General features: G+C 46.4%; 1 protein-coding gene and 1 long non-coding RNA gene across 2 annotated transcripts; both read left to right on the forward strand.

The window, feature by feature from the left end:
• Positions 1-25: 25 nt before the first annotated feature.
• LOC123000323 (uncharacterized) lies at positions 26-3,770 on the forward strand. Its single transcript, XR_006408265.3, has 3 exons — positions 26-114; positions 2,730-2,832; positions 3,415-3,770. It is a non-coding gene; the product is annotated as an uncharacterized LOC123000323 (long non-coding RNA).
• Positions 3,771-11,727: 7,957 nt separating this feature from the next.
• Positions 11,728-14,427, forward strand: DKK4 (dickkopf WNT signaling pathway inhibitor 4). Its single transcript, XM_026485674.4, has 4 exons — positions 11,728-11,838; positions 12,350-12,500; positions 12,968-13,120; positions 14,177-14,427. Exons 1-4 carry the CDS (start codon positions 11,728-11,730, stop codon positions 14,425-14,427), a joined length of 666 nt encoding a protein of 221 aa, XP_026341459.1.
• The last annotated feature ends 1,007 nt before the right edge of the window (positions 14,428-15,434 follow it).

A 15,434-nucleotide genomic window follows, 5' to 3' on the forward strand; every position in this document is an offset into this window, starting at 1 on the left:
GCGCGAGAGGCCCCGGCGAGCAGGTGGCAGGAGCAGGAGTTGACGTAGGCGAAGAGGCCTGGGTGACCGCACCTTTGTCCCTGAAGGGGCTCGCTCTCGCGAGAACGCTCGGAGGTTACTAGTTACCGTTACTATAGGAGGGGCCGCGGGCGAGGCGGGCGGAGAGGACCTGGGACACCCCTGATGGATGCTGTGGCCTGGCTTGTTTCGTTCAGATGCGGAGCAGACTTTTACGGGAATTTCGTCCCCGACAGACTAAAATTCAAGAATGTGACCCTTAGGTTATCTCATCTTAAGGATGAGTAAACGGGGCCCCCAGGGGTAAGTGACGTGACTTATTCAAGATCACACAGGTAGCGATAGATTATAATTAAAAGGGAGAGAGGAGATGCAGGAAAGAAAGCTCTTCTTTAGAGAAGAATACCAACTAATAAATATAGAAGAAATTATAGAAAGAGAAAATCACCACTCTGGATCCACCAATTTCAGGCAAAAATTATCAATAGATGCTAGACATTTGAAGATAGTCATACAGTTCCAGAGTATGAGCCCACAGATTCCTTACTAAAGAGAAAAAGAGTACTTTCACATGAGAGAAGTCACCCTTAACCAAGTGATCAAACTTAACATCACCAGGGATGGTACAGACTATGTCATGCGTTCCCCTATGTGAGGCACAGAGGACAAAAAGGTATTATTCTTGCTAAAGGTGTGTCTGTATTCATGAGGAAACAGACAAATCCAAATTGAGGGACGTTCTGCAAAACAACCTCTGGGTCTCTTCTAAAATGTAAATTTCATGAAAGAGTAAGAAAAAGGCTAATGAATTGTTCTAGATTAAAGGAGACAAAAGAAAGGTACGGCACTGGAAGCAATGTGATCCCAAATTGAACCCTGGATCAAAAAAACAAACGGCTACTGAGAAACATTACTGGCATAATTGAGAAAATTTGACTCTATTATGTTAGCATTGCACCAACATATAATTTCCTGATGTTCATAACCATATCTTGGTTATACAGGAATGGCCTTGTTTTTAGGAGATGTATGCTAAAATATTTAGGAGTGAAATAGCATGTATCTGCAGCTAACTCAAATGGTTAAGAAAAAAACAAATGTACAAAACATTAACAATTGATGAATCTAGGTGGAGGTTATGTGGGTGTTCATTGCATGATTCTTTAAACTTTCCTATAAGTTGTAAAATTTTCAAAATAAAAAGTTGGGGAGAAAAAAGCCCCACAAAGTTATTGATGTTCAGTCTACAAGTTGCTGCTTGAATCAGTAGGCAGATATCATTATTTGCCTGATGTGTGTATGGCATTTCAGGCTAATAGATAAGTAAGATAAATGCTCCCAAAGGACTCATAATGTAGGACTTGGACAAATACCTGCTGAATGAGGCAGAATACGATAAATATCATAAGCAAAGCAGTATAACTTAGTAGGCTAAATAAAATGAGCTTTGGATCCAAGGAGGCTGAGTTTGTATCCTAGACGGGCCAATTCTTTGGTCTTAGGCAAGCAACTTAACCTCTCTATGCCTCAGTCTCTACCTCTGTGAGATAGAACTAAACAGGATCTACTTCAGAGGATTGAGCGGATAGAAAATAAAATAAGGTATTTATAGCATATAACAATCTACCTGGCATATGGTAAATGTTCATTAGTTAATAACAGATGAAAACGAATGTGCTGTAAGAGTTTAAAAGTTACACAAAGATGTTATACACACACACACACATATATTAGAGCCACACTTCAGCCTGCACTTCGGCACAGACCTGGCTTTTGTCAGATACAGCAGGCCCTTAAAGGCTATTATAAGGAACACTTGAATGGGAATTTGGCAACACTCCTTCCCTCAGCTTCTGTTATCCAAAGATCTTTCTTCTGAAAGGACCTGACAACACCACTCCTAGGTCATGCAGAGAGACTTCCTCAGGAAGGTGATGAAAGAAAGTATTAAGGAAAACAACTGCCACCGAGGAAATCCTTCCTTTGCTTCATGTCCCTCTAGTCCTGTCCACTTAGCTGGATCCAGGTTCATGCTCAATGTCCATAGCAAGACCCTGGCCTTGATCACCTTGAAACTACAGCCAGTTCTCATTCCCCCACCCGCACTGGGATCTAAACCCTTGGAACCTTCTTAGTCCAAATCCTAGTAACATGGCATTCTTCTCCTATAAAGTCTCTCGAAACAGGATTTTAGAGGAGGGAAGAGCTTTTAGACTCCTTCATTGGTAAGACATTTGCTAAGTACTTGCTATGTGTAGGGCACCATGCTCGGAGCCAATGTAGGAGGAAACAGCCCTACATGTCAGTGCTGTCTGGGTCCAGAGGCCCATGTCGCCTTGAGGGCGAGCAGTTTCCCAGTACAAATCACCTGCTTGAGTCAAGACAGCCGCTGATCTGCCTCCATTACCTTTTTGAGAGAAAAATCTCAGAAGGTTAGTACAGTTTTACCCTCAGAAACAAAAAACAACCGAAGAGCAGAGGCCTCACTGTGAAGATTTGGTAGTTCAATTATGCTAAATGTAAAAAATAAGATTCTGAAGCCCGCGGTATTATTTAATTCCCTGTTTCTTTTCATTAAAGCAAAAGGGCTCACTTGTCTGTTTTCAAGGACTCCAAATTCTGATGAGGGGTGAGGACTCCCTAGTTACTGAGCAGCTGAAGGCATCTTTGAAGAGGAGGAGGTGCAAACCATGTCCCTTGGCCTTCTACAGGGAGTCTGCAGGGTGCAGAGGGACCTGGCGGTGGAAGCCCCTCAGGGTGCTGAGGGAGGAGACTGAGGCGGCTCCGAGGAAGTGATGTCTCAGAATGGCTCAGGTAGACAACAGGGGAATGACTTCCAGGGCAGAGGGACAGAGTGATCAAAGATGTCAATACACCATACCCCGAAATCCCATGTCTAGGGGCTCGTCTCAAGGAAACAATCATAGATGTGTGCAAAGACTTCTCTTAAATAGCTTGAATGATTTAGAATAGCAAAAATTTAAAAACAACCTAAGTGGTCAACATTTAGAGGATTCATTAAATAAACTGTAATATACCTGTATTCCGGGTTATGGTACAGCCGAATGTTGTGATTAATATTTGATGATCGGAGGAAAAGGTTCAGTGAAAAACAAAGAGGAGGAAGCAAAAGTAAACACAATGTAATCCCAAATTGTGTGTGTGTGTGTGTTGTAATTTTACCTTAAGAAGAAGCAATGGAGGGGTGCCTGGGTGGCTCAGTCTGTTAAGTGTCTGCTTTCATGATCCTGGGAGGGAGTCCCACATCTGGCTCCCTGCTCAACAGGGGAGTCTGCTTCTCCTTCTCTCTCTGCCCCTCCCCCTGCTTCTGCTGTCTCTTTCTCAAATAAATATTTTTTTTTATTCTTAAAAAGATTTTATCTATTTATTTGTCAGGGAGAGAGCCCAAGCAGAAGGAGTGGCAGGCTCCCCGCCGAGCAAGGAGCCCAATGCAGAGCTCCATCCCAGGACCCTGGGATCATGACCTGAGCTGAAGGCAGACGCTTCAATGGCTGAGCCACCCAGGCATCCCTCTCTCAAATAAGTAAATAAAATCTTTAAATAAAAAAAAAGAAGCAATGGAATGATAACCATAAACATCAGTGCTGGAGAGGCAGACAGGGTGACTGGATAGAGGAGGTGCACCTGGGGCGGTATAGGCATTAGTAATGGCTAGTTCTGGAGCTGGTGATAGATCAATTATATTGTATATTAAATAAATAAATGTTATATGTATATGTACTTGCATAAAGAAATTGGGAGAATTTACCAAAATTCGACAGTGACTGTCTCTGCTGGGTCAGAGTATACGTGACTTTTATTTTCTTCTTTACACTTTTCTGTATTTTACAAAATTTTAAATTTGGGAACATGTTTTTCAGTTATAATTAGAAAAGTTAAGGTCACTTTCCTAAGATGGGGCAGTACTGAGGTTTATGAGAAGGGAAGTACTGTTCCATGGGGAATTTCCACCAAAAACTGGGAAACGCCTCTGGAATGGAGTACCTGGCATTTTCATGGGGCCTTCTGAGGGCCCACTTCACTTGACCACAAGAGGGCGCAAGGAATCAAAGTAAAAGCAAAGCTAAACCTGCTGGAGAGCACTGGGCTTGGGTTTGTGCGTCAGGGCGATGAACCCTGCCCTCCTCTTGTTCCCCAGGGTTCACCCAAATTTTTCACAAGGTTTGAACACAGTTATGAATCCTACAGGATTGGATGGTGTGTCTGGGGGCTGCCCTACCATGTCAGAGTCCACGTTGAAAGTCAAAATGGCAAGTTGTCTTTATGCGGAAACCAGTTTCGTCAATGTACCACCACACGTAGATTAGGGTACAGCCCGGCCGATACAACCTGCAAGTTATCGAATCTTAACGTCTATAATCACATTTCCAGAAAGGATAATTTAGGGGAAAGGTGACATAGTCCTACAGTTGTATGTAACCCAAATATGGCAACAGGCAGTGTTCCCTGTGATTTTATTTCCTAGTGAACCTACAGCTACGTTTCAAGTGATTTGATGTTTGGGGACTTCGGGTAGCAAGCGATGTAGTGTGGTGTAGAGGAAAAAATAAACTCTGGAATCAGAAAACTGATGTTCAAGTTCTACATCTATTGGCAACTCACTAGCTCTGTGCCTGGGGCAAATTACTTGACCTCTCTCAATCTCAGTGTCTTCATTTTTAAGATGGGGACCCCCAGAAGTAAACTCCTGGTCAAATGGGGCCCACCCAGAGGGCTCCAGGCACAGATAGCCTCCTTTGGCCAAGTTGTGAGGAGGCTTGGACCACCTCCAGGGTACATCCAGGGTGGGAGCCTGGCAATAAGGCTCGATCACACCCGGTGAGTCAGATACATGACAACACCCGGGGACATGGAGTAACCAGATGAAGACTTCCCCTGGCAGGGAGACTCTAACGCAGAGGGATACTAGCACTAGGTGGGCCCCTGGAGAACACCGCAGGGAAATTCAAAGCAAGCAGCTTCCCGCCTCCACAAGGCGATTCCAGAGCTCACGTGTGCAGAGCTCATGGGTGGGTATTCTTTTTTTTTTTTCTAGTGTCACTAAGATATAATTGGCATATAACATTGTGTAAATTTAAGGAGTACAACGTGATGATTTGATACACGTATATGTGGCAGATGTTTACCACAGTCAGGTTAGCTAACGTATCCTTTATCTCACATAATTACTCTCTCTCAGTTGTTAGGGCGAGAACGTTACAGCCCTACTGTCATAGTTAGCTATAGTCATGGTAGTCACTCGTTTTTAAAAATGTGCTCCCTCATAATTGGGACTCCAGGCAGGTTTGGGGTCTCCTATTGCTGTGGGGTCACCCCCTACTTTTGAGGGAAAAGCATCAGACCCCGTTTGGTCTGTATCTTAGAGTCTAGATCAAAAGATGGCAGGAGCTGGTTTGTCCTGGGAAGACGCTGCAGGCAACCAAAAGGCTGAAAGGGCCTCAAGAACTTGTCAGTTGTAAATTACTCTAGAAACGTAAATATTCAGTTAAAAAAAAAACAAACCAAAATTTTCCACATGCTCAGTAGACTGCCTCTGGGGAGCATGGCGGCATGGGTGAAGGGACACGGCCCCCCGCAGAGCAGGGGCAGCCCCGCCACAGGTCGCCCAAGTATGCTCGCGGACTCCTTCAGTGACCCAGGAAGGGCTGTTACCTTTTCCAACTGATATGTATTGAGACACGGTCAGCTTTTTCATTTTTTCTTGTCTTTTTTTTTTAAGATTTATTCGAGAGAGCAAGCGAGCATGAGCAGGGGGGAGGGTCACAGGGAGAGGGAGACGCAGACTCCCCACTGAGCAGGGACTCAATCCCAGGACCCTGAGATCATGACCTGAGCCAAGGGCAGACACTTACCTGACTGAGCCACCCAGGCTCCCCTTCTCTTGCCTTTTCATAGTAGCGTCTGTTGTCACACTCCCCTGCCCCCCGTATTTTGTGCAACAGGATATGTCTGTGATTACAGGGCTCGAAGAAAGAAGAGTATTGCTGTGGTCTGACTGCATCCTCTCCAAACTCCTCCGTTGAAATCCTAGTGCCTGATGTGATAGGTTTAGGAGGTGGGGCTTTTGGGAGGCCCTGGGTCATGAGGGTGAAGCCCCCATGAATGGGATTAGCATTCTTATAAAAGACCCCAGAGAGCTTCCCCTCTCCTTCTACCACAGGAGGAGACAGCCATTTAGGAGCCAGGAACCCAGCCTGAACCCACCCACTGGGGCACCCTGATTTTGGGCTTCAGACTCCAGGCCTGAGAGAAATCAATCTCTGTTGTTTATCAGCCACCCGGTCTGTGGTGGTTTTGTCACAGCAGCCCAGACGGAGGAAGACAGGTATGGGAAGCGCCCGGGGAACAAGGTAGGGTGGAGAGGCATTTGGGTCTATGAAGTCACACACAACCTCATCTAATTTTTTTAGGTAAAAAGAAGGCAGATCCTATCCTTGAAGAAGGAAGCTCGTGGTCGCCTGGAGCTGTTCCTGGCTAGATGCCTGGAACCGAGTCAGGACAGCTCTGAGGCTGTTGCTGCTAGAAGAAGGGGGTCCCCAGCATCACCTCGTGGGGCCCCTCCAAAGGGGGCAATTCGCAGAGACAGCATCTGAACGGTCTCCTGGGGCTGAGCCACAGGGTGGCCTGGGACCCCACCCTACACTCCCACCCTACACTCCCGGGACCCTGGCCTGTAAGAGGCCCTCGAGAAGAGGAGGACGTAGGCTGAGCGGTGGTGTGACAGGGAAGAGGCCAGAACCGTCTCCCCGGCCTCCACCCCGCTGCCCCCGGGTGCTGCCCCCACGCTTAGTTGCAGGACATCTGACAGACTCCTCCTGAGCGGTTGCAAGGGTTTGCTCTGCCTCCTGCCCTCACGTAACTAGACCGTGATGTTTATAGCCGCTCTGGGATTACACCCTGCAACCTTCGTCTCCTCTAGACATGCCCGTCTCATCTTTCATTTTATTGAACATTCCCTGTGAGATTCTGCCAAAGACCTGCTTGTTTCAGCGACTTTGATTTTCTTTTAAGGAAAGCAAAATTTATGGAAATCAAACTGGCTTTGACACAGGGGCCCGAACACGCAGCAGTGTCCGTTCCTCGGTGCATATAAATCATGGGTGCTGACGCTCGGCCTTTGACCTGACCCAGGGCAGGGGCGGCGCGGGAGGGTGCAGGTCGTGCCCGCCCGGGGGCCGCACCCCTGCGCGCCGAGGCTGGGCCCCGGGCGTCGTCCGCTCCGTCCCTAGGGCTGCACCCGCACGTTGCTTCGGCCCGGCGCGCAATGGGTAAGAGGAGCCGCCGGAGACGTGCAGCGAGCCCCTCATCCCTGCGGGGGGCGTCGCGATGGCAGCACCGGCGCCAGCCTGCAGGCGAGGGCTGCCCTGTCCCGGCGCTGGCGGACTCCGGGGGTCTCCCGGACACGCAGCCCGGCGACCCGCGAGGCTCCAGGGGCCGCCCCGGGGGCGCTCGGCACGCACGCCGCCGCCTGCCCCGCGAGCTCGGGCGCCGGGCCGAGGGGCCGAGGAGACGCCGTGGCCGCCGGCGCGGGGCTGCAGCTCCCTCCCCGGCCGCCTCCTCTCCCGCCGGCGTCCCCGAGCCCGAGCTGCGCAGGTGCCGCCTCGCCGACCTGCCAGGGGGCCCGTCCTCCTCCTTCTGGCTGCGGCCCCCGGCTGAGGAGCGGCGCGGGTACGGACGACCTGAAAATACGCCAAAAGCCGTTTTCCAGGGAGACTTCACGTTCTTTAGTTTTTAATTTATTTTACCTACATTCAATTAATTCACATTAGCGTCTCGTTTCGGAGGCGGAGGTCATGACTCATCAGCTGCGTGTGACACCCCGGGCCCATCACCCGGTTACCCCCCCCCCCCCAGTCCCCCGCATTGGTTCCGTGGAGTCAGGAGCTTCTGCGGGTTGTCTCCCTCTCTGATTTCGTCTTATTTTCCCCTCCCTTGCCCTAGGATCTTCTGTTCCTTAAATTCCACATGAGACTTCACACTCTCACTTTCCTCACAATTGCTCTGGCTTTTAGGAGACCTAGAAATAGAGGCCCTCTTGCCAAAGAAGGCCTCAGGTTAGGGGGAAGTTTTCCTCGCGAGTGGGCTCAAACAAAGATCTGTGGGGAGCCCGCCATGGAAGGGCCATGAGTTAAGCCGGGTACTGAAGTTGATGTGACCGCGGAAAGTTCTGGCCTAGAAAAGAGGTAGAAGACGCTTGTTTAGAGCGTTCTGAGCACCAGCCACTGTAGCAGGCCCTGCCCACGTATTCCCACGCCGAACCCTCAAAATGTAGTCATTGTGGAGGACGCAGTGCCAGCTGCCGGTTGGGGAGTTTGCAGCCCCGAAAGCTGACGTGACTTGCCCAGCACCCCAAAGTCACTAAACGTGTAGCTGTGTACCCATCTGTCACCTAACAATCGTGGGGAGCTTCTCCTGAGAGCCGGGCACCTGGCGCACGAGGCTATCAAGATGGATCAGCCGTGGCCCTGCCCTCGCTGAGTTTATCGTCCAGCTGTAGAGACAAATCCGTAGACAATCACAACAGAGCTTTGCAAGTACCGTGACCGGCAGGGGGATGGATGCACGGGGGAGATGGGCGCTGTGATGCCGCAGGAGAAGCCAGTTTTGTGATCAAACCACACCAGCCTGACCCCAAATCCTGTACTCTCCCAGCGCAGAGAGAGACAGAGACGTCTGCTTTTCTGTCTCGTTCTGTGTCCTATTTGTGACCCTCCAGGGTCTGATGTCGGCATCCTCTCCTCTCTGTCTGTGGGAGGCAAGATGGAGAGCATCTCTCGTGGAAAATACCTCAGGATTAGATGTCCAGCAAGAACTTGATGATCTGGAGAGCTTTCTTTACGGCCACCTGTCACCCTGCCCCCCAACCTGCTCTTCATCTGGAATTCTCTGCTTTCGCGCCACCACAGTCCACCCAGCGTGAGAAATTAGAAATGGCCACGTTCTTCCAGCTCCTCCTTCCCACTCACTCCCCACCTCCCACATCAACTGACGGGTGGGGTTCCACTTTAAAACCCCAGCCTTTGCTTAGTTCTCATCGCTGCTGCCTGACGTCGGACCTCCTCCTTCTCCTCTTCTGGGCAGCTACAGCCGAGACCGGGTGACGGCCCAGCGTCCCCTGTCACCCACCACAAGCCTAGCTCCACACTGCCACCAGCACCGCTTGCTGAAGAAGCAGTCTAGGTCATGCCACTTTCAGGCTTCCACGTCTCTGATGACTTTACGCTGCACGTAGAATAAAATCCAGTTTTCCTTGCACAGTGTAAGAGGTTCTTCATCTAGCCTCACCTTGTCTCTCCACCACCTGCCCCAGCCACACAGAACCTTTCCCGAGACCTAAAGTGCATCTCTCTGCCCCTCCACGTGCTTCACTCTCTGAGCCTGGGGTGAGACCATTCCCTACTTATCAACCCAGAAAACTCCTACTCATCCCACAAAACCCAGCTCAAATAGTACCTCCTCTGTAGATGCATTTCTTTGCTTCTCCAGAAGGTCTGCTCATGCCCTCCTCTGTGGCCCTCCAGCCCCACATTTATGCCTCTATCCTAGCGCTTGTTATAATATATTGGAACGGTCCCTAGAAATATATATGTGTCTTCTGACGGGACGCTAGCTCCTCGGGGCCAAGGACTGTGTTTTATTTGTTATTCCCAACATGGAACCACAGGTTCTGCTGCATACGAAGTGCTCAGTGAATGTTTGCTGTGTTACAGGACTTCCCATCAGTCCTTTTGTCTGTGTTTATTGCCAGAAGCCGTTGGTGCCCTGATACTCTCTCTTCAGTTAGGTAACAGGAAGCAAAGATCCCTGGCAGAGAGGGAACCCTGGGGTCATAATGGTCCAACTTCAAAATAAATCCTGTAACACACCTAGTCACCGGGCTTATCATACTATCAAAGGGTGTTTGATGTTTTCAGTTGAAGCAAAAAAAAGGGGGGGAGGGTACTTGCAGAAGGAGTAGCTCCCATGCACCATTCGAGTGGCGGACAAGCGGCTGCAACCCAAGGTAGAGAACCAAGGGAAGGACGCCTCAGGTCACACGCTGCTACCTGGCACCAGCTGTTACTCAGGACTGGGGATGTTCCCCTGGCACGGGGTTGAGATACATTTCGATGGGCTGATGTTCTGGAAGAAGACCCAGTAATACCAGGAGTGCCATTTTTGGCTTAGAAACTAGGCATTTTTAGATTTTGTTGTTGTTAAAGATTTTATTTTTAAGTAATCTCTATATCCAGCATGGGACTCAAAACCCACAGCTCCAAGATCAAGAGTCACGTTCTCCACCAACTGAGCCAGCCAGGCGTCCCTGTGTTTTTAGATTAATCGATTGATTGATTATTTAAGTAATCTCTACACCCAACATAGGGCTCGACTCAAAACCCTGAGATCAAGAGTGCTCGCCCTTCCAATTGAGCCAGCCAGACATGCTGCCCACCACCGAGTATTTTTAGATTTTAAACAGCAGTTCACACCTGAGAAACCAGGACGAGCCTACGCTAAGAACAATGAAACCAAGAAGCGTGGGGAAAAATGTTTCGACCCAGATCTAGATTGTTCTACTGCTAAAATACTTAGGCAGTGATAAGCACAGGTCTAAATGATTTGACTTCTCTAACAGTCTGGCTGAAAATAAATGAGACAAAACGGGATGAAGCAGATGTTTTTAAAAATTCAAATTAGGAAAACTGAAAATGAATGAAATCCCACCTGAAATCAGCTAGAGACTTGGAGACCTGTTCCGCTCAAGTCCATTTAACACAATGCAATACAAATTTAACACATTGCACATAAAATGCATCTGACGCTTCCTATTGAATTATATGGATCTGCATAAAACGGGCTTCCTGCGGTTGTCCCCACCATCAAGAAAAGGAGGCGGTGGATTGTTCTAAATTGCTTTATTTTCCTAATTAAATAACCCTGGCTTCAAGCAGTTCAATTTGCAGTTTAGGAAGGATTATTTTCCAATTGACATTGAATTGAACAGGTGCTATTGTGTTCACAGCTTTTAAGTTACTGGGATTTTTACATCTAGATGCCAGAGCTAATCAGAAGGCTTTCTCTCTTTTCTATCTGTCTTCACTATCTGAAGCAGAGTTTAAAGCTCCTCAGGATATTTTGTAACTCATTAGTTTTTGGCATCCTCTCTAGTCATATTGGCCAATATGGTTCATTCTTTCTTTGAGCACAATTAGCTGTGAAAACAGATCTTAGAACAGACTCCCTCCACCCGCAAAGGATTCCTGGAGGTAGGAAATGCAGGTGATTATCAGAGTTTGCCTTTGATACAGACATCCTGCTCTTCTGCTAGCCCTTTGAACTAACTTTGATATGCAATAATTAAGAGGGATTCCACCCCTGCAGGAGAAGCCGCTGTGGCCCTGCCCCTTCTCTCCCTCTACTGAATCCTTGTTTTGAACCATTGATCAAACAGATTTAAAGGGATTTGTTGAAGCCTGTGTGGGGTAAGGAGGAAGGAAATGAAGGAGGGGGGTGGAGAGAGATGAGGGGCCACATCTGGTATAAAGTTTCAGAAGGAACCTGCTCACTGGAGTTCACACACCTTACGGAGACGAAGATTTGCTTCTCCTTCAGGAAAAGCAGTTCCAGACGACCTTGTAGGGTTTCCGTTTTGCTCTCTTGTGGGTTTGGAGCAGCCCGGTTTGGAGGAGGTATAGGGGCGATTAAAGGATGGCGGTGGTGGTCTTGCTGGGGCTGAGCTGGTTCTGCGCCCCCCTGGGAGCTCTGGTTCTGGACTTCAACAACATCAAGAGCTCTGCTGATGTGCACGGGGCTCGGAAGGTAACGCGCCGCTAAGGGAGCAGGGGGCGGTTCACGGGGGTAAGGCTGGGGGCGGGGGGGCGGGGAGAGGGCTGGCAAATGGACGCAGCGGTTGCTGGGACTCACTGGAGTCGAAACACCAAATAGGAATGGCACGAACCCCAGCATGCTATGTACTCAACCTGTAGCTCGGCTTCTCGATCCACATCAAAAATCTCATCGTCTGTATGACACACATGGGAAGGCATTTTCTTCCATTTTCACAAAGAGCACACAAAAATGAAATCCTGAGTTTTAAAAGCAGGACAATTTTTCGAACACAACCCTTGCAGCACATAGGTTTCTTCATCGGAGATTTGATCTCCCCTTTGTGGGAGAGAAGCAATTATATTGAAAGATTAAGGTGCCACCGAAGGTCTGTCCCGCATGCAAAGTGCCACTATGATTCGGCTTCCTCCACCTCCCACTTTGAGTTAAAAGTCCTCTTACATCTTTTGGGTTCCCCAGCCCTGTGACAAGTTTTTCCTTACAGGGTTCACAGTGCCTGTCTGACAAGGACTGCAATTCCAGAAAGTTCTGCCTCAAACCTCAAGATGAGAAGCCATTCTGTGCTACATGTCGTGGGTTACGAAGGAGGTGCCAACGTCACGCCATGTGCTGCCCTGGGACACTCTGCGTGAATGGTAAGCCATTGTAAACCCTTGTTGGATTGCTTGGCCCCAAGGAACAGTGGTTTTTGACTGAAGACAGCATCTGAGTCTCATACGCTAGAATATTCCAAGACAGGCACTCTCTGAGAGTCTCCTGGATTCACGCTTGAAGTCATTCATGCAGCTGCCTTTTCTTAATGCAACAAAATAGTTTATTTCCTGGCAACAGTTTTTGTCAACAATTTACATATAAGTTTAAAGGAAGGGTTCAAGTTGGAATCTTTCAAATTCTTTCATTTTCACATGGATTCCACTAATTAACTACTTTCTTTGCCATATGTGCGTGTAAATATTTGGTGCGTATGTCCCAGAAATCGTGGAAGTTATGTGTAAACTGGAGGCGGAAGTACTGCCAAACTGTGTTAACAGTGCGATAATTAGCATGTCCGTGGTCCTGATCCTTGAAGTTAATAACTCTAACCACACTGGTTGTCTCTCAGATGTTTGTACGACAGTGGAAGATGCAGTGCCAGTATTGGAGAGGCAGATCGATGACCAAGATGCTGTGGACACGAAGGGAACAACTGAGCATCCGATTCAGGAAGACAAACCGAAAAGGAAGCCAAATATTAAGAAATCACAAGGCAGTAAGGGTAAGAGAAGCATTCTGAGCAATTTTTTTTTTTTTTAAAGAAAAACTTTTCCTGGGGCCCTTGGGTGGCTCAGTTGGTTAAGGGTCTGCCTTCAGCTCAGGTCATGATCTCATGGGTCCTGGGATCGACCAGCAAGGAGCCTGCTTCTCCCTCTCCCTCTGCCCTTCCTCCTGTTCGTGCTCTCTCTCTTGAATAAATAAAATCCTTAATAAAAAAGAAGAAGAAGAAGAAGAAGAAGAAGAAGAAGAAGAAGAAGAAGAAGAAGAAGAAAAAGAAGTAAAAGCTTTCCTCCTCCTAGGCTTTTAAGGATAGGCTGAACCTGACTTGATTCCTCCCACTCCAGAAAAATAGGGATGATGTCCTTTTTCTAATCTCTCTCCATCCACAGCTAGGAAGATCATGTAGGGAGTAGCGTAAGGCAGTCAGCCAGTCAAGAGGACAGGGGACTAGCCATAATAATGAACTGGTTAGCAAGAAAACCTTTCAGTGAATTTTACACATACACGTTTTTATGGTCTGTAATTTAACAAACGGCGGTTTCCCTTTCTAGGTCCTCAGGATACAAAATAGAAGAGAAATAAAAGTAGATGCATTAACTTTTTATTCTCGGACAAAATACAAACTTCACTAAGATGAAGTTTTTTGCAAAATTGCAGTCTCAAATTCCAATCTTGGACATAAAATAACTGGAATGTTTGAAGGTGGTGAATTGGCCAGTCTGTGTCTCCAGGTTAAGTGGCCCCTTTATCAGTCATGGTGTCAATATAAACCCATTTAATAAAACACTGATGGGAGACACGGATTTAATTCCTCAAGATTGGAAATTTCATCTCCCTTTGAAAATATTTTAACTTTATAAAACAAATTCTATCAGGTAGGGCGAAAATTTCCATTTCATCTACTTTTGACGTAAGATTTAGCTTTGGGAGAACTGCATGCTGGTTTTTTTTACTTTGGAGCCCTCAGTTCTGGATCCTACACCTTGATCCCAGCTACAAGCTCCCCATATGGCACTGTCCCGATTTATTGCAACAGCCTGTATGAATCTTGTTACAGGACAAGAGGGAGAAAGATGTCTCAGAACTTTTGACTGTGGAGATGGACTTTGCTGTGCTCGTCATTTTTGGACTAAAATTTGTAAGCCAGTCCTCCTGGAGGGACAGGTGTGCTCTAGAAGAGGGCAGAAAGACACTGCTCAAGCTCCAGAAATCTTCCAGCGCTGTGACTGTGGTCCTGGACTATTATGTCGGAATCAAGTGACTGGCAACCGACAACATGCACGGTTAAGAGTATGCCAAAAAATCTAAAAAGCTGTAAAGATTTCAAAATAAAAGACAACTCCTTACTGTATTCAAACAGAAATCTCAGACATTAATTTAAAAATCTTTCCGTCTCTCTGTAAATCAAATCTTGTAGCAACTGGAATAGACGGACCTAGAGCGCCGTGGGGTGCTGCCTTGTGATGAAGGAAAACTGGCTTTGGCTTCTTGTCTATTTCTGCAAAGTAATGTGATTCCACAGAAAAGTTAATTTGATCTAGTGACTCAACTAGTTCAAATAAATCTTTATGTAATTTCTGGTGAAATTCTGGTACCTGACAGTAACTTGGGGGGAAAAAAGTGATGGTCTGCAGGTAATTCTTATCTTACCAGTGAAAATTAACACAGTAAATTAAGGGGAAAAAAATTTCCTTAAAATCCCTCTTGTTTCTTTTCTTTCATTTCTTGTAAGGGAAATGCCCCTTCACTACAAAATAATTTGGTTAATAAAGAAATAAAATTCAAAAGGTAGTATTTTACGTGTATTATAGTCCTCTGCAAGTTATAAAGCATTTGCATGTATTTTGTTCTCAACAGCTTTACTTAATCATTTGATAACTTTTTACATTTTATAACTTAATTATATAATTAATATCATTTATATTACATTTTATATTTTAAATTACATATAATTTTAAATCACATATAATTTATGTAATCTAATTATGTATAACTTAAATTATATTAATCTAGTTATAGTAATTATATAGATTATATAATTTCAAAGCTAGGGCTTTCAAGAAGTGTTTTTACTTTCAAAGCTTTACTTAACCATTTGATAATTTTTTAATTTTATATTTATGTGATGTTAAAATTTATATATAAACATAAAATTTATATATAAACAAATTATAATTAATATATTAAAATATATTAATTATGTTAATTTAATTATACACATTATATAATTTCAAAGCTAGGGCTTTAAGGGAACGTTTTTATTTATATGCTTGACCATTTGAACTTAAAAATTACCTTGGAGGAAAACTAGGGCA

The sequence above is a fragment of the Ursus arctos genome, unplaced genomic scaffold, assembly GCF_023065955.2.
Source record: "Ursus arctos isolate Adak ecotype North America unplaced genomic scaffold, UrsArc2.0 scaffold_27, whole genome shotgun sequence".
In the NCBI taxonomy this organism is placed as follows: Eukaryota; Metazoa; Chordata; class Mammalia; order Carnivora; family Ursidae; genus Ursus; species Ursus arctos.

What these genes read in the sequence shown, in the direction of transcription:
- DKK4 (XM_026485674.4), top strand. Translation starts at nt 11,728, where the DNA reads ATGGCGGTGGTGGTCTTGCTGGGGCTGAGCTGGTTCTGCGCCCCCCTG. An exon ending in TGGGACACTCTGCGTGAATG is followed by an intron (nt 12,501 to 12,967) that starts GTAAGCCATTGT and finishes GTTGTCTCTCAG; the next exon opens with ATGTTTGTACGACAGTGGAA. An exon ending in GAAATCACAAGGCAGTAAGG is followed by an intron (nt 13,121 to 14,176) that starts GTAAGAGAAGCA and finishes ATCTTGTTACAG; the next exon opens with GACAAGAGGGAGAAAGATGT.